The sequence below is a fragment of the Pseudopodoces humilis genome, chromosome 1 (assembly GCF_049639895.1).
Source record: "Pseudopodoces humilis isolate 2021_Gansu_Grassland_sample_001 chromosome 1, ASM4963989v1, whole genome shotgun sequence".
Classification (NCBI taxonomy): domain Eukaryota; kingdom Metazoa; phylum Chordata; class Aves; order Passeriformes; family Paridae; genus Pseudopodoces; species Pseudopodoces humilis.
The window spans coordinates 124,055,586-124,075,021 of NC_142200.1; the positions used below are offsets into that span (position 1 = coordinate 124,055,586).

Consider the following 19,436-nt stretch of genomic DNA (forward strand, 5'->3'; position numbering starts at 1 on the left):
GAATGGTTTGGCTTGGACTAGGCCTTAAAGGTTATCTAGTTCCAACCTCCCTGCATAGACAGGGACACCTTCCACCAGACCAGGTTACTCAGAGTTCTGTCCAACCTGGGATTGGACACTTCCAGGGATAGGATATCCATCACATCTCTGCAAAACTTGTTCTAGTGTCTCATCACCCTCACAGTAAACAATTTCTTATTATAATCTAATCTAAAGCAGCCCTCTTTCAGTTTAAAACTCTTCCTACCTTGTTCTGTCACTGTATGCCCTTGTAAAAACTCTCCCTCCATTTCTCTCGTAGGCCTCTTTATGTGCTGAACAGTGCTATAAGGTCTCTCTCCCTGGAGCCTTCTCTACTTCAGGAGGAACAACCCCAAGTCTCTGTCTGTCCTCATATGACAGGTTCTCCAATCCTATGATCTATTTAGTGGCCCACACCAAGTCTACATCTTTTTTATTTTGGGGGCCTCAGAGCTGGATGCAGTATTCCAGGTGAGGTCTCCCAAGAAGAGAGCAGAGGGGAAGAATCTCCTTTGAGTTCTGGTAACACCACTTCCCGGAGCCCAGGATATGGTTGGCACACATTGCAACAAGATTTGTCTGGACTTTTAATTTTTTGCACTCTTTGTGAAATATTTTAATTTTAGTTTTGCACGTAGCATAGTTTTCTAGTACATGAATGTTTTCAGAAAATTGTCCTGCATTGCATTATCAGGTAAATGGATATTGAAATGCAGTTGGTTATGGAGGTCTCTAGGTTTGTAATACTAGGTCTAAATGACAAGGACATATGCAATGTGCTGTTAATTCATACAGTCAAACTGTGATTACTCTGTTGTTTTCTTTCCTTTTTTCATTGGAGATATTTGTTAGCATGTACTTTTAGTTGCACATCTCACAGTCTCACAAATAGAATCACCATTTTTTTTTGCTTCCTACTGGTACGTTCCTTTTTCCTGATTTAAGGTTTAGTCCTTGATGCTGCATTTGGAACAAAGGTGTTATATAATGTTGGGCAAGTATCTACCCCATTAATTTATCTTTTTTTTTTTTTTCTTTTTAATTTTGCTGTTATGTGCTTTTTTGTTATATGACACTAACATCACAATAAAATAAGCACTGTTAAACTTCTTAGAGTCAGCGCCAAGAGGTTAAAACGTGGTCAAGGGTTAATTTACCAGACAGAAATCTCATTAGGTTTTCATGGATTTGCTGTAGTCAGTCATATATGTAGTTGTTATTTTAATGAGTCTTCTATAGACAATGTTTTAAAAGTTGCTGCTCAACAGTTTGGATGGAGGGCATCCTTTTCATTGCCTGTCAGGCCCATCAGTGACATCAAAGTTTACTGGGGGAATGCCTGGAAGGAATGGATAAAACAAATCAATTTCAAAAAACTAGTAAGTTTTTTTAACTTAGTTTTGAAATGTACCTGCATATTATGCTCCAATTGTGACTATCCTTTTTCTGAAGGATTTTCTTTCGTACAAGCATAATTTTATGAAGGTGTCCAAAAGGTTTGTTTTTTCATCATAAAGTATTTTTGAGCATATTTCTCTGTCTTGTTATCAAGCAATTTTTTTTTTTTTAATATTGAACTTAGATTTTATCATATGGACTATGATGGTTTATTTTTGATTTGAAAATGTGCTTAAACTCTTCTTACATTTCCAGAAGAAAACAGTATTTATTGAATCTTCTCTTTGCTCTGTCTGGATTTACTTTCATTTTGTACATTACAGCAAGTATTTTTAGCTCCACAGTGTGTCAAATTGAACAGAAAATATGTACTTAATTGTCCTCTTTCAAATAAATGTGTGAAGTATATATTGCCACTAGGAAATGGAAATAATATATAATTTTCAATATTTAGTAAAACTTTATAGTGTATTTGAACATGTCTGTAAAAGAGAACTAGTATCTTATTTCTAAAGCAGTGTTATTAGAAAAGTTGAATTTAAAATAATTTCTTAAAATAAATTCAACACTTTTTTGGATATTTTCAATTTGGTAAAAAACTTTCATCTTTTCAACTAAAATTGGAAATTATTTAAGTGAATTTTTCAGTTTCTAAAAGGATTACTTAAAAAGAAAATATATTTAATGTAGGGTACTATTAACGGTAGTTATGTTTTAACTACTCTGAGTAGTTAAAACATAAAAACTTTACTAGAAAACTGAAAAGTTGTAAGAATTTTGAACAGACATGTAAAATTACAAAGTAATTACTATGCCTTCACCAGATAACATATGAGACAGTTATGACTGATTATAACCCAAAATTGCAATTCAGCACACAGAACTAAAGCATCTTCCTCTTAATAGTTAATGAAGTTTTTCTGAGTGCCACTGAGAACGGTGGATGAACAAAGATGAGGATAAAGAGGGCTTCAAAACAGCTTCACTCTTCTCCCTAGCATGTATAACAGGGCCAGAGAGGGAGGAAGAGGGGAAAAGATGTGTGGCATGAGGAGGAATAGCAAGCAGTACAGTGCTTCTCCTGCCAGGATGCATTTATTGCACAGCTTCCCTTGGAGTTACAGCCCAGCCGAGACCACAAAGAGCTCGGCTGTTTGCTGAGTGTCAACCTCCTACGGCTCAGTAAAGCAGGATGCCAAACCTGTGTGCATGGAGTGGGGGTGGTGGTGTGTGCTGGAAGGTGGCCACAGTGCTATGCCAGACTTTATAAGGTGCAGGTTGTGATGTAAGGAAGTGCAAGGTGGGACACAGCTGTGTGAATTTCATAGGCAATACCTAAAACGTGATGGCTCTGAGGTAACTTTGGAAACTTGGCTTGATGTTGGTTTAATTACCTTGGCTGACTGACACACCAACAATTTTTAGTGCACTGTTTAAAGACAAGAAAATCCATTATTGAACAATATGTGGTAAAGCTTTGGGAGCTGTTTGATGAGTGTCTCAAGATATCCATCCAGTGGGATGGGGTGGTCAGCTGGAGAAAGAAGCTTCATCAGCTCTGCTCATCCAGGGGTTAAATTGCCACTTGCTTCCCAGGGTCATATGTGTAGCCACGGCCTTCCCATAAGCTGAGCAGCTGCTCCAGTCTGAGTATGGATATAAATAAGAAAATGATGGCCTCCTTAGAGAAACTGTGAATGCCCCATCCCTGGCACCGTTCAAGGCTGGATGTGGCTTTGACCAATCTGGTGTCATGAGAGCTGCCCATGGTGGGGGGTAGAATTACCAATTATTTCATCACAAAGGTGGCTTACAGGAACAGCAACTGAGAGACTTGATCAAGAACAGAAATTATCATAGGTTTTTACATTTAGAATAACATTAGTCTCTTGGAAGGCCGTGTGGGAAGGACAGGAGTGGAGGAAAAACATGGTGCTTCCCTCTTCCTCAGCAGGACTGGACCAGTGAGTATGTGTAGTGAGATCAGAAAGGAGGACAATCAAAGTGTTGTGGCAGACAGTAATATGTTCTCCAGAATAGAGGGTAATGAAACAATTATAGTTTTTGAAACAAAGTAGTACAGAAGAAGTAACCTGGATATTGTTAAAACCACCACAGGGAAATTATGCAAAAGCATGTTTCTTTAGTTGGCTTTACACCGTTAGTTATAAAGTGAGCCCTCAGAAAGGGCTGAGTGAGAAGTTGGACTTGCTGGCTTTGGGGCTTTACTTGGTAAATGCTGAACTACATCAGATCATAGAAACCTGAAACTTTGTATCTCACAGTGAGACAGCATCATGAATACCTAAATTTACACCTGATTGCCATGATACCTGGAATTTACTGCCCAAAGAGAGGTCAAATATAGCTGTTATGAAGCCACACAATCTGCTTTGGTGCATCTTTGCAGTTTGAAAAGGCAAGAGTTTTTGGACACAGCCTTCCAACAGCCACTCTTTCCAAAGAAGAGAAAGTTTGCTTTCTTAGAGGAGTCCTCAGAGCTCCTGAACTTAGTAGGTCCTGGCACCACTACACCAGAAATTCCCCTAGATTTGGTGTATGGGTGCTGCCAAGTTCTGTCAAAAAAACTTAGAAATTATGTCATCCTCGCAGAAATAAAAATTGCTTTCTATGATTCAACGAGAAAAAAAAAAAAAAAAGAAAAGAACAAAAACACCTACCCCAAAACCGCAAACCAAAAACTCCCAACAAAACACCCAAACCTAGAACAACCATGAGCCCTGGGATGCCGCCAGCTCCGGACAAAAGGGTACGAAGTGTCTCTCGCCGCCCTCACCTCCGAGCGCCCGCGGCGCTTTGCGGGGCAGCTCTGCCACCAGAAAGGGCGCGCGTGTGCGTGGGTGGGTGTGCGTGGGTGTGTGCGTGGGTGGGTGGGTGTGGGTGTGTGTGTGGGGGGGGGTGTGTGTGTGTGTTTTGCTTCGCGGAGTCAGGGAGGCGAAACTTTTACTTTAAATCAATTTCTTTTTTTTTTTTTTTTTGTGAATGGAAGGGGCTGCCTTGCCGCCCGCGGGGGGCGTAGGGGACGCGTCGTGCCCGCGGCAGGATCCCGGGGTGCCGCCGGGCGCCCGAGTGCCGCCGCGCTCGGCCGGCTCGGGGCAGCGGCGGGCGTCGCCCCCCCCCGGGCCGGGGCCGGGGGCGGGCGGGCGCGCGGCGATCCGGCGATCCGGCGGGGGGCGCGGGGAGCCAATGGGCGGCGGGGATCCGCCGGCGCGGCTCGGGGGCCCCTGGAGGAGGAGGAGAGGAAAAACCACGGGATTGAGCTCTGTCAGTGGCGCTCGCGGCTTCCAAGGGGGAAGTGCCGGGGAATAATTAATGTTTTTATTAAATTTGGAGGGAATTTTTTGCAGCCGATCGCCGCGCGTGGCCTTCAGGTGGGTCTTCCCCCGCAACTTTGCCCGGCGCCCCGCGGGATTGCGCGGCGGCGGTGGGGCTGCGGGAGCGATCCTGTGGGAGAAGGTGGCTGGTGCGCGGGGCGGGGGGGCCGTGTTGTGTGTCTGTGTGCGTGTGTGTGTGAGCGCTGAGTGCGCGGCCGCCGCCGCCGTGCCGTGAGGTGCGCGGCCAGCCCCGCGTTCGCCATTACGAGTTGGCCACACGCTTGCGAGAGCCGGGGCTGCCGCCGGCGCGGATCGCCCGCGGGCGCGGCGCGCAGTGTAAATAAAGCCCTGCCTCCCGCCCCGCTGGCTGCCGCCGCCGCGGAGTGCTTCTGCTCCGCGCTTTGCTGGCAGGAGCGTGTAACCCAGGTGAAGGCAGAGAAGGGAGGGTTGTTTTTATGAATGGGACTCTTTGAGGTTAATTAGGTATGCAAATGCAAGCAGTTCATTCATGCTGCCTTTTTTTTTTTTTTTTTTTTTTTTTTTTAAATCTAAAAGCCATCTTGTATTCCCCTCTAGGCTGATTGGAGTCCAGATCCCGAGGAAATCTCCAGATCAAATGCCCAGTAAATAAAAACACTGAGCTAAGACTCGTGGAAGAGCTGCAGAATGGATGGATTTTATGACCAGCAAGTGCCTTACATGGTCACCAATGTGAGTGATCAGTTCAAAGTTGGTGTTTATAAACTTGACTTCGACTTATTTCTGTGGGGGAGTTTTACAGACACAGTCTCTGCTTTGTTACGGCTGTAGGGGCAACTCTTCATCTGGGAGCTTTGCTTGCAAGATGAGCCTATCTTCTTAGTTATTGCAATAAAGCATCGTGTTCTTTTAAAGACAGTTTTGGGATGATTAAAAAATCATGCACATGATTAGCGGATGAGGGAGGCGAGAGCAGCAGCAGCTGCATTCAAAGTTTCTGGCTGCGTTTGCCTGCAACGTTCAAAAGAATGAAGTTGAGGCAAACATTAACCTTTTTTTTTCCTCTCCTTTTTTTTTTTTTTTTTTTTCTTTTTCTTTCAGGACTTTGCAAACAATTTTATAAGTAACACAGGGAAACAAAGCAGTCTATTAAAATTTCCTATCTGGGTTCTCCTGCATAGCTTGTGCTATGGGGATTTATGGGCTATTGTGTAGGTTTGTATACTTTAGATGCTAAAAATATGATGGTATTGTATTGCTGCTTGAGCACGTTATATATGTATTGTACAAATAGATGTCTACGTAGATAGATAAAAATGTATTGCATTTAGACATAGGAATCTTTTAGAGCATGTTAGGTGCTCAGCAATATCTTTCGTTAGAAATTGAAGGCTTGCAAGAAGTCCCTGTTTGAAAATGTAAAGAATTTGTGCCAACTTTGCATATTCTTGATTAAATAAAAAAAAGCCCAAAACAAACCCAACCAAATTTCAAACCTGAGATTTTTAAAGTAACTGATCTTTCCTGTTTATAGAATCCGCGTGGGAGAAACTGTAATGAGAGACCGACAAATGTCAGGAAAAGAAAATTCATTAACAGAGACCTGGCTCATGATTCAGAAGGTGAGGGCTTGTTGTTCCACCCCCCCCCCACCCCCTCCCCCCGCTTCTCCCTTTTTTACTAATGCAGAGAAGCTTTTTGAGAGCTCTTTATTTATTTATTTTGGAGATAAATATAGCTAGATCAATCTGAATAAACAAGACAAGAAAACTACATTTACTAATGCAAAACAAACTGGCAAAAGCAATAAATTTATAAAGTTGAAAGTCTTTCCTTGACTTACCCTGTTGCATTTTGTGCACATGTGGCACACGGATGTCATGCACTGAGGCCAAGCCTTTGCAGCATCTGACACAAGTCATGGCACCTGGCTTTTTCACCACCAGGCCTCTTCAGATTTAGGGCATTCTTCATCCTTCCCATCTTTTAATGTCCTTTTCCCTGGTGTGTCTTCACTGCTGGTAGCAGGAGTGAGAGAATGTGGGTGTGGAGATTTGATTTTTACCAGCTTGACTGTATAGTCAGACTTCTGGTGCCTGCTGGCCTGTTTCTCTTGTTGTATAACACAACAATTATAACCCTGTATTAACACAGGGTTAAAAATCCAGGGAATTTTGATTAAGGGAGCCTAGAGGGAAGAAAGTTTTGGAGGGCCAAAGGTTTGTAACTTGCTCCCATCAGTAGCCATCAGGATTGTAGCTTGAGAACTGTAGGCTGATAATAAGTGTTAACACTTCTTTAGGTTACAAGGTCTGTATTATGCTGTGTCTACAGCCCTGAAAGTACATAAGACATACAGGAAGATACGTAGAGGCCTATAACTTACCCCTGTGTAAATCTTATCAGGGTAAAAGCACATTGACACACTTCAAAATCCATACTTATCTGGAAAAGTAGATTGAAAAGAAAGCAACTTTCTGATTTTCAGTTAAATCATTTCCCAATGTGCTTGTGGGGTATCAGTCCACAGGCTAAATGAATAGCCTCTGTCATTTAAGTATATGTAAATAACTATCTGTCAGCATTCATAAAAGAGGAAGTCTCTCTCAAAATACAGTAAATTAAAAATAAACCATTTCTTAGTTCAAATATCCTACTTAGTCTTAGCAAAGAGAATTTTCGTATCTGAATTTCTGCGGCTTGCAAGTAAGCTGAATGTTGCTTTGGTTTACACCTATTATAAGTAACTTATTTCAGTGAATTGCAAAAGATTAGCTGCTGCAAAATTCTGTCCATGAGGAAGGTAGTTTTAGCTTTTAAGTAGCACAGTGAGCATAGAGGAAATAGTGGTGATTCTCATGTCATACAAAGTAAAACATAAGGGGAAGTACAAAAGATTTCCCATTTCTCTTTGCTATTGCAGCATCTCAGGTCGTGGCTTCAGAATTTTTATATGATAGTTATGACCCTACTATTAAAAATATTCAGTTATTGCTCAGGCAGAGCTGTGTAAGTCCAAGCAAGCTTTATCTGGGCTAGATTTTACAGGTGGAGGCCTGAATTGTGTAAGAATAGTTCACCTGTAAGAAAAACTATAATTTTTAACTTTTCTATGTGTTGCTGAATGAGCCTTTTATACCACAGAGCTCTGTTAAGATTCTGGTTATTATTTCAAGAGCTGAAAATACAGTAAGTGCTTGGGTTTTTATTAATAGTTTGAGAAAAATCAGTAACTGATGCCTGAGAATGCCTGCTTTTTCTCTACATTTGACTGCCAAAACAGAATGAGTGTATATTGTTCTTAAGGAAAAATATATTTTTAAACATATTTTAATCTTGTTCAGAGATTAAAGGTGTGAGTCTTTTATCCATGTCTTTATCTTTTTCAGAACTCTTTCAAGATCTGAGCCAATTACAGGAGACATGGCTTGCAGAAGGTAAGAGAAAAAACTGCTTGTAAAAAGAGGAAAAACAACTCTGGAGACGAAAAAAAAAGTCCTGAACTTGCTGTCTTAATGTTCAGCCCAATTAATTGAGCTCTAAAAGAGCCACCTCATGTGTCATGCATACATTAGAGCCTCTGATGAGTTTGTCTTTGGGGACTCTAGGGCTGCTCTACCCAGTGTCATCACAAATTACCAGGAGAAATTGCTTCCAGCTCACAATCACATCTGCTTTTGGCAAGAACTAATGCACCAAGACTTCAAGTTCTAAGCCTCTGTTCAGATTTTAATTGCAATTGATCAGGTTTATATTATTGTACCTCGAGAGACTACATACAGCCAGAACTGGGCTTGCTGTTTCCTTTTCAGCAGCACATATAATTATTTGGTGTTCTGGTGGAGTACTTTTCTGATGGCAGAAATTAGTTTCTCTGGGTTCATCGGGACGGGATGCTTCAAGATTTAAGTGCAAGTGTCTTCTTTCCACCTTGTTCACAACACAGAACATTAGGTGTGTATGAAACTAGTACTTTTTCTTTCTTTTCCTTTTTTTTTGTTTTTCCCCCCCCGAGAAACCTTTTAATATTTTGCATGTTATTTTTGTCTTTGTATTTGTAGTCATGAGATTCTGTACCGGGTGATTAAGAAACTGTTTTACAGATGCATGTTCTTTTAAGTATTTCAAATAATCTTGCAGAGCACATTCTAGTGAAGAGACAAGGTTTAAGAACAATAATGTGCAAAGCTGAATTTTCAGTAGTTGTTGAGAGATTAGTTTAACAGTAACAAAAATGTGATGCTGCATTAGGAGAACTTTAACAAGTTACAAGGTACCTTTTTGCTTGTTCAAGACTATTTGTTTTCAGCAATATTTTCTGATTTTTATTTTGTTTGATATTTGCAGTACTGTTTATTTGAAGCATAAAGATTTTTGTGCAATATCTGTTCTTAATATTTCTGGTCAATTTTTTATGTAAACTTCTGCATCTGAAATAGACATAAATTTGATGCAAGTTGAAATAATCTATCCAGATTCATCCTGATTTAAGTGAATGTGAGTATTCACATATGTTTAATTTTTTTTCCTGTACAGGACTATGCGCAGCTGTTTATAAAAGAGATGTAAAAGAGATATTCTGGGTTTTTTTGGGTATATTTGGGTTGTTTTGTTTTGGTTTTTTTTCTTTTGTTTTGTGTGTGTATGTGTGTGGTTTTTTTTGTTTTTGTTTAAAAGGAGGGATGTTGGGGTGAAATGCTTGATGTTGGTGTTCATAGAAAGGGAAATATTGCTGATGAGTACTTGCTTATGCCCTGATTCTATTTTAACAGCTTTTTGTGTAATTTCTTTACCTGTAAGTAAGTTGTGAGGTATTGTTTATTTTGATGACATTATTATTCTGCTAGTATTAGTTTTAGTATGGGGTTATTCTGTGTACAATCACAAACCCCTCCTGAAATTAATGGAACAGGGAATATATTTTTATGAACTAATAAAATTCTTCCCTAATAATTGCAAATAGGATGTCCTGTACTAAGATAATTTTTGTAGTATAATGGTCAGATGCAACTGTAGCTGTCTCCATGTCTTAATTTTCCTAGGGAACTCTTTACATTGTATCATCTCATTCATGTTAGCAAATCAGAAACATGTTAAAATGCTACTTGAAAGATACTATTGTTTAATTTAGAGGTTAACTTTCAGTTTGATTTTTTTTCACTGGCATGGATGGTTTTGTTTCTGAAAAACAATTAAATTTCTTTGATCTTAAGTCAGAAAAAATATAGGCAGATTCATAATGCATGTGGAGATAATAATGGAAGTTTGAAAAATAATGCAGAATTTAGAACTAATATGATCATTTCCATAGGTACATTTATTAATGTAATGGCAATTTTTATTCTGAAGGCACTGCTTATTTTAGACTAGAAGCACTTGTTTGAGAGCTTTTTTACCTCTTTATAAGAGTGTATTTCACTGAAAAAAATTAGGTAGATTTTGAGAGAGAAGGTGTCTAGTCCTATGTCAGGTCAAATTACCTTTATAAAGGCAGATAAAATAATCTGGGAAATATCTAAAAATTTAAAAAAAAAAAAGTGTTGTTTGTTGTTTTTTTTTTTTACCTAGCAGAAAGTAATAAAGCTAAATAATGCTATTTTTCCACAGTATACTGCAACTAAATATTACAGGTTTTTCAGTGTTCTAGAAGTACTTTAAGAAATCTCTGTTTCGGGCCATGCCATGGATGGAACTGTTTCATGAAACACAAACTGCACAGCTTTTCTTAAGGCTAAACTAAAATTGAAATAAAAAGTTACGATGACAACTTCAAGTATTGAGCTATTAGCTAGACCCCAAAGTTTTATGAAAAAAACCCACCCTTAACAACTTCTGTTAGTCTTTATAATGTGCTAGTGTTTGAGGACATTGTAGCTCTGCTCAAGTGTCTATATGGATGAGCTTAGCCAGGAAACAGATTTTGAAATCAGACTTGTTTACCCATTGCTAGATGTGTCCATTTATGTTCTTCTGGACCTTGCTAGGCTAGAAGTCTGCCAATTTGGCAGCATCAGTACTGTTTACATATTTCTTTTCATAATGCTTTGGAGCCAGGGAAATGACCATGAAATTTTGACCCTTTTTAAGAAAAGCAGTGGCAGCTGACCAGGTTTCTCCCACTAGTTCAGATCCCCACTGGGGAGTAACCAGGTCAAAAATCTACTTAGTAGTTAGGAGAAGAAAGTGAGTTGCATTTTATGACACACAAAAATAATGCTTGTCGATTTCTTTTCTTTGTTTTGCTTTTCCTGAAGCTGTCCTTACTGCATTATATACTTTAGCCTGAGGATTTTTACAGTTAGTGTCACCTGTGACAAGTTGGTGGTAAACAAGTAAAGAGAAAAGAAATGTATTCTTTTCCTCTTGGAAATGGTGGGAGGTTCACTTGTATTAAAGTATTAATCCAAATGTAAACAATTCAGTAACCTCTTTAATATTTTATTACAACATAATTAACAAGCTGAATACTACTTACAGAGAGCTCACAGATGTATTCCACTAGCTGCATAGTAGATTTTTATGGAAATGAGTTTTGCTTCTTACTCTGTGTTGTATTATATATGTAGGAAAGACTCTAAATTATTTTGATGTAGAAATTAATCTGAAAAAGGTTGCTATGTGTCAATTGTTATGCAAGACAGAAGATAGAGTATAACAGTTATCTCATGTTAGAAATTGAAAATGGGAACCCTTTAATAATTTTTTTCAGTGTTCAGCCTTGAAATAGTTAAAGTTGCCTAGTGCTAAGCAAGACAAATATTATTTGGATTTTATCTTTTATATTTAAATAACTCAGTGGCAACATTTTGACATGATAATACTATAAAATTACTTTATTGATTCAATGTTTTTGGAATCAGATTGGTTCTTTCAGGTAGCAATTGTTTGGTGACTTGAAAAAAGTGGTTAAAATATTAATTTAATGTTACCTTGTCATGGTACCTCTTCCTACTTATTGTGCAACAAAATGAAGAGAGAACAAATTGTTAGTGAGTGAGTGCCTCCTTTCTATGGTGAAAACATTTGGTTTTGGGGAATACTAGGGAAACAAAAAACTCAGATTTGAAAGAAAATATTATTTAGATACTAATTTCTCCTACAGCTTGTTCAAGATAAATAAAAGGAATCCCAAGCGAAGACAAATAATAAATTTATGCACTAGATCTGGTTCTTAGAGCGATAGATATTAATTCTCAGATGGTAATATACTAAAAAATAAAATGTAACTTTTTTGTGTGATTTGAAGAACATACAGAAAGATTAAGTACACAGAAAGTGGTTTGAAATAACAGCTACAGGTAACGGGTTTGTGCCTCTACTGCAGCTCAGCTATATTGAGTGGTTGGCTTCTTCAGGCTACTGGTATTCAGAAGCCCCCTCTTAGTGTCTGAGAGTAAGTAATTTCTCTCAAATAATTATTGCCCAACTTTGGAATGAACTTAAGGAAATAAGTTTTTTCCCCTGTGTTCTCCTAATGTGAAGGTCCCACCAGTGTTGCAGTGATGTCTAAGCGAGTGTTGACTTGTAGTTTATTTCTTGAATGAGGAGGTGTGAAAGGAAATAGTTTCTAGGTCTTGAAGGATTGCTTTTAATAAGAGAGAGTACTGGATCTTCAAATATTAGTCCAGTTAGAGTGGCTTTGTTTAATCTAATTAGCATTTTTCTGCCAAAAAGTTGTAAAATTTAGCCAGTGTAAGGCAGATGGTATATAGCTACATTCAAGAATTATCCACATTTTTAAAGGAGTAATAAGAGTCAAGAAATAGTAATTTAATACCTTTATGACTGAAGCCTGCCTGACAGGAACAAACATTCTTAAAAGCAGTGAAAACACTTTCAGTTGTTGCATAGAGAATACTTTTTTTAATTTATTTTTTTTTGTGGACTCTAGTGATTTGATAGATTTGATTTTGCTAATACTCACAGCTCATGATCATAAATATCTGCACAAAAAAAGAGAGGAGTTAGGCAAAATGGGAGGAAAAGGAATGTTATTAAAAAAAACCCTGAAATAAAAAAAACACCGAAAATGTGCAAGTCTGAAAGTCAGTGCAGTAATAAACATCTTCATGTTTCTCTTGTTTTCTAGAAAAGTAAATAATTTTACTAAAAATCATAATTTTCAGAAGCATAGTGGGGTTTGCTAACCGTGAGGCACATAGCAAAATATTAAATGTAAGTACCCCTTTTAAAACTAACCTTTTTTCTCATTTTTAGTATAGCAGCAAATGAAGAACAGATTCTGCAAACCCATCTTCGTATTCCTTGGGATTATTCATATAAGGAAGAATTTTGAGATCTGGAGCTAGTTTTGAAGTGCATTTAAGTTTATTAGTCAGAGCATCTCACATTATGTAAAAAGGGTTTGGGGTTGTTTTGACAGCAAATCCAGTGCTTTTGGGAAATAATATTTTTTACTGTCTTGAAATTTATCACTGTTTTGCCTTCCCAGTGTTTCTTTGTTAGAAACAGTTGTTCCCGTGGAAAAAGAACAGCCACCAGCCAACACTACCCCCCCACCCCAGTTCTTGCAGGAATACTTACAATTTAGCCAGTCTTTCAGATACTCAGAAGTGACAATGAATCAAAGAAAACTCAATAGATCCATTACTGTTGAGGCCCGAAGTCTTATTTTAGCTGAGGCCAAAATACTACTGCTCATATAGGATTTCCTGTCAATTTCAATTTCTTTTGCCACTTTGAATAAATGATGGATATTTTAAAACTAATTGCTCTTAGCTCTAAAAGTGAAGCATGAGGTCAGAGCACACAGTACCGCAGGAAGTAGTCTGCTACCCAAAATAAAGTTTTAAGTGAAGCATTTTCAGCTTCTTGTTTTTCTGGACAGTTTCCATTTTTTTTTTTTTTTTTTAACAGGAACACCTTTCTCTGGAGTGCAGCTGAGCTTTTGGGAGCAGTTTGTTAGTGGGAGAAGGAAGAGTTAAGTTTAAGCCCTTTATAGTTTGCTTTACTTTTAATTTATTAAATAACGTTCCTTAGCAGGTCTGTGCTGCATCTTGAGACAAAGCAGTGAAATCACTGTGTTTATGCCTAAAGTTCAAGTTTACTTTGCTGTAGCTTTCTGGAAGGGTGTGACATGAAAAGCTTGTGGTTGGGGCCACATGGTTCATGCTGGACTGTGTTTTTGTGAATGGAGGCAGAACTCCAGTTCTGACTGCTTGTCTTGAGGAATTGCTTCGGAGATCAGCTGTCTCATTCACTGGCAGAAAGAATGACTCATACATCTTCTGCCTTGTTTGGCTCCAGGTCATTGTTACAGTGGATAGAGCTGGTTTTAATTAAATATTAACTCCTTTTGTCCTGGATACTTGTTAATGGGGACTTTTTTGTTTACTCAAAATGAAAGCAAGCTAACAGGCCCAAGTTCTAAACTCTTTTTTCCCTCCAAATTGTTTTCCCTTTGCAAAATGAGCCATCAGTTCAGCCTTTCAAAGAGTGTTTAAAGCTCTAAAACTACAAACAAATATTAAGTATTTTTGTGCTGTGAATGTTTGCATAGCTCAGTAGGTAGTGAAACTGTAAAACTTAAACTGATAACATCTTCAAGATCATCATTAATGTTTCTGCATGCTTTCCAAATCCTCTTGAGACATTATAGCTACAGTCAGAAGGAAAAAAAAAACAACTTTTGGTAATATTCTAGGCTGAGCTGGATAGTATATGCTGCAGATGTTGTCTGCTTCAGGAGTCTGAGACTTGATGGCTCTGAATGTGGAATGAACTAATGTAGCTGCTTCTGCTATAAGCAGTAAAAGCCACGTGCTTAATATCCTTCAGAACCTTTTATTAGTCTTTTGGAATATACTTGCTTTCTCAAACCCTCCTAATTAAGTAGCTCAAGGAAATGTTCTCATTCAGATGGGTGATCATTTCAGATATCTTTTTTCAATTTCTCCCTGAATGGCAAAGTTAAAAAAAAAAAGTTTTGGTGATTTATGCATTGTGTCTTGTGTATATTAACAGAAGCTTTTATGGCAGCCTTGCTAAGTTGCAGTATTTGTGAATAAAAGCGGAAATGAATGGCCTATGTATATAAATGTGTAGACAGCTGTGACACTGCAAGTTACATTTTCCTTTCAGACATTCATGTTGAAGTGTCTTTACCTGCCTATTTAATTTGCTGCAAAATCTACCTGTAATTATCCAAAATCCAGGTACAAAAGCCCTCTTCTGCTTGAGCAGTGGGATGATGTATCCCAGTGATACAGCATCTCACAACGAGATGCTGGTGGAAGGAGTCTCTGTAAGATGATGCATTTCAGCAGTATCATCATGTGCAAGTTTCAGCTCTGCTTGTTTAAGAATAATATCAGATTCAGTGAATTCATGTCTACCAGTTAGCAGGTTCTTTTAATTTCTCGTATAGGCTTCTGGGCTCCTTTCTAAGGTACTGATGCTACTAAATTTACATTCCAGTTGGAAATGCATGGAAATGCATTCTAGTTTGAATGTTTTGGATGCTGTTATTTGTTTTGTTTATATTTGGCATGGTTTTAAACACTTCTTAACTTGCTGCATTCCTTTTTCTACAGAGGCTTTTAAGGCTATGTTAATATTGCATTTAAAGTAAATTTTGACAGCATGTTCTCCACCTCTTTCTAGAGTACCGATTAAGTGATGTGCTCCGTCTCTATTAAATATGCCTTCATAAATTTTGGGGATCCATGAATGAAGTACATTATTCTTGTTTACTCCATAAACGAGAGCAAATCAGGGGTAATGACAGTAATGTAGTGGTTTCCATGACAGTTCAACCAGATATATATTTTTTTTTTTTCTTACTCTATGGCTGGGGGAAACAAAAGGACCTTACTTACTGATGTATACATAAATCTCTACAACAGATTTCTTTCAGGACTAAGTCAAATTAAACTTATAAAACCAGAACGAAGCACCGGTGAAGCTGTCCAGTGCACAGAGCATGCTCTCTGGAAAGTTATATGATATTTCTGTCCCTGTTTTGCAACCACTAAATGTAGCCTCTTTATTTAAACAGAATGGGTTTTGTTTTCTTTGAGACTTTTAAAGACATCCTAGATTCACAAACATATATATATGTATCTACATATGCATGTATATATAAAATGCAGGTGCATGTTAAAAGAATTAATTCTGCTAGCCTCCTTGCTACATTTGAAAAATGTGTGGGATGTGTCTTCTGTAAACAAGAAGTTACTTGATTCAATTACTTTAAATCTGAATGTACTCACAGATGCTTCACAAACAACTGGAAATATAAGAAAACTTAGGAACTGATTTTTAAGTAGAAGACCTTGATTTCCTAATCAGATTTTTCTGTGACAGTCAAATAGTCGGCATTTTTGTAAGGAAAATGCCAAACATCCACGTGTAGTCAATTGCATGAAATGTCAGAAATTGCAGAGTGTTAGTGTTGGCCTCATCCTGTCCCTGAGTTCATTCTTGGTAAAACTTCTGTGGTTTCTCTGGAAGAAAGAGAAATTGAATGCATCAAAATAGTCAGAATATTTCAGTTGGTAGTGTTTTATACCGCTTCAAACTTCGAGGAACCAGTATGTCCTCAGAGGTACTGGTTTATTCTAAAAGGATGGATTAGTGTCAGCTTTGATTTTGTTTGGTATTTTTTTAATTAGAAACCCAAACAAGAGAGTAACAGTAGCTATGCTTTTATTTTCAAAATAAGGCTAATTATTCAGTGTATTTATCTTACAATTATTTTCAAATCTGTATTTGTGCATTTCCAAGGTATTTTTTTTTAAGGGGCATTTGCTGCAATATGACAGTAGGATTTTAAATTTATTTTAAAACCCAGAGCAAATAAATTTTCAGTATTATGAGCCTGATTCTGAACTCTTTACCCAGGAAAAAACCTTCCAGTTAAGTCATTAGAAATATTTCCTGAGTAAAGGAGTGGAGATCTTGTCCATGAAGAGCACTGTAGTGCACATTCAAAATAATTGTGAGTAATTTTAATTAAGTACATATCTTTAATTCAAAAAAATTATATTAAAACTAGCAGAAATTGCACATATATAATAGGGAATATGCACTTCCTATACTAGAAAGTGTTCTGAAGGGCATTAAAGTTACATTTTATCATTTAAAATATTTGAGAACATTTGATAGTCACAGTTTCGATAAATGAATTTATAAGCAGCATTTACCTTTCAAATATTGTTGGGTAACCAAATCATGGCAGATGTTAACTTTTAATTAAGATCATATGAATTATTTGCTTGTCTTTGGACAAGAACTGTGGAAAATGTTTTTAAATTGTAATTTTATGCAGCTTTGCTGTGGTGATTCCCGTTAGTATGTATGTTGAGGAAAAGATGACAAAGTTAAGAGAAGATAAGCTGGATCTCGCTTGCGATGTACCAGAAACAGTCATGCTCTGAGGATGCCATTTCTCTGTGTAATGTTCTGCAGTTATTTAAATGTATTCATCTATAATAAACATTAAGTGCTATTTCAGCTTAAATGGTTTAAATGAGTTTACCACACAGTTTGAGAGATGGCTAATGTCTTAGATATACAACGAAAAGGAACTGCGGTACAAGGGGAGCAAAATTATCTATCAGCAGACCATGAAATGATTGTATTTAATAGCTCAGGTTTGTGATGGAAGTTTCCTCAAAGCAAAGATGATCTTGCACAAGGCAAGTGGATATTAATCAGAATTTTTACTTTAAGTAAATGTTTTTCGGTGTCTGAAATGTTGTCATTGAACGAGGAATTCTGTGGTCTGGTAAAATAGTTCTTTTTGAATATTTAAAACAGTATCAGAAAATCCCTACTGTGCTGGCTGACTGCCATGAACAATTGGAATCACTTTTAAGTAAGCCGAAGGTGTGGTAGTTTCAGGTTAAAGAAGCATTAGTGTTAATCAACGGGATTTGGTTTTATGCGGGCTTTATGTGCAGTTCTTTTGAAAATGAGCACTAACGAGTTTTACCAGTGGCGTGGTAGGTCCAGACCCTGGTACAGGGAGTGAGGGAGGGCCAGTGAGCCCCCACATCCTCCCATTCCCCATTGCTCTGTGCCGGGGCTTCTGTGGACTCACGCTGCACCACGCAGCTTCACCCCAGGGTTTATCTGATATTAAAATGATGCGCTTGCCTGATTTTCATACTCAACAATGAAGAAACAAAAAATCATAATTTTAAACTTGACTGTACTTTGAATTAAGCACAAGAGTCTTTATTTATGCTTTAATGGCTTATTTTAATTCTTGTTTCTTGTTTTTTGTTTGTTTTTTGTTTTCCTTTCTTCAGCTCAGGTACCTGACAATGATGAGCAGTTTGTGCCAGACTATCAGGCTGAAAGTTGTAAGTATACTACAAATCATCACTTTCTTAAAATATATATATTTGTATATTTATATCTGTGTCTTCATTTTGTCATCTCTGGTCATGTGATATCTCCCTTTGTTGGTCAGTGACATCAGTGTGATGAGTAGATAAAGCAAGTGGCATTTTGATGTGCAGCCAAAAGAGCTTGTTTGGGCTGAAGGTATAACCTTTAGCAGGGGGCCCTTTCCTGTCATTTCCACCCTCAGCCCCAGGGAAGCATGGAAAAACTTAGGCTGTGGAGGTGGAAGGAGTTTCTTTGTCTGTAGAGTGAGCAGAGGAGCTTTTTAGCCAGTACAGATTAGATATTGTGGGACATAGGATACATCTCTGCTGAGCAGAGATCCGGCTGCTCAACATGTTTTGTGTATGAATAAAGAAATAAAATTCTCCACATAATCAATCAAATAAAGCTGAAGCATTTTTAAGTGGTCTTAGCATGTGACATTTTCTTGCTTAAACAATATTTTCCTTTGAGTTAATTGGTGGAAAGAGAAGTTATGTTAAGCTGGGTGCTTTGCATTGTTTTCTATTTACTTAACAAGATCCTAAACTTATTTTTATCAGCCTGTACCTTTCAAGTCTTGCCTTTACCTATTAAAATGCTCCTATTCTGTTAAATGCTGGCTCTGTTTTGCTGTACCTGCTGTTCTGTGGTATTGGGTGATTGCAAGGGCATAGCCTGAGAAACATCTGACAGTCACAGACTTCTTGGAGCTTCTTTTTGCAGTTTTCTTCTTCATGGCCTCTTCCCCATCATCAGAGGTCTCTTCTAAACAGTGTCAGCTGATTGCAGCAGAGCACATGCTAGCTTTTCCATTTTGCTAAATAACTTAAAGAGTTTATCCTATTGGAGTGAATTACTGCGGTTCACTAAACCAGATAGCTGTTAAACACGGCATTCATGTACTGAAATACTTAAATTAATATAGAGAGATTAGGAAGAATTGCATTAAAATAGTCTTTAACCCAAAAAACAAATTCACACTTGCTGAATTTTCCTATAAATCTTTTAGATTATTTTTTCCAGTTATTAGGAAGCTGTTTTAAGAAGAATTTATTGAGACTATTCATAACAGCATTTAGTGAGACAAAAAAAACCCTACACTTATGCTAACCAGCAATCATGGTCACTTTTAAACTTTGAAAACTGCCTTTTATAACAGAAGTTTGTTTTTTTTACCTTCGAAGTCTTCAAAAATTTTTTTTTTAAATTAAATTATAATATGAAAGACAAAACAATCTACAAATTGGAAATCAGATATGTTACTTTACATATGGATCTGTGTCCAAATATAGTCATTCATGCATATACCTTTGTGTAAGAGTACAAAGTTCAACTGGGGCTTCTATT

General features: G+C 37.6%; 1 protein-coding gene across 6 annotated transcripts in view; it reads left to right on the forward strand.

The window, feature by feature from the left end:
* Positions 1-19,436, forward strand: part of ETV1 (ETS variant transcription factor 1) — a 115,219-nt gene that overhangs the window by 44,320 nt on the left and 51,463 nt on the right. Inside the window, exons 1-5 of one of the 6 annotated variants that reach the window (XM_088054454.1) lie at positions 4,127-4,189; positions 5,331-5,465; positions 6,268-6,355; positions 8,123-8,170; positions 18,008-18,061. In XM_088054454.1, the coding sequence (XP_087910580.1) occupies positions 5,421-5,465; positions 6,268-6,355; positions 8,123-8,170; positions 18,008-18,061 (235 nt within the window). In that variant the 5' untranslated portion in view covers positions 4,127-4,189; positions 5,331-5,420. Of the gene's footprint in view, positions 1-4,126; positions 4,190-4,680; positions 4,812-5,133; positions 5,238-5,330; positions 5,466-6,267; positions 6,356-8,122; positions 8,171-8,558; positions 8,688-16,631; positions 16,693-18,007; positions 18,062-19,436 lie in introns of those variants that run through there. The other 5 variants (XM_088054442.1, XM_088054459.1, XM_088054446.1 and 2 more) reach the window with 5 other exon arrangements.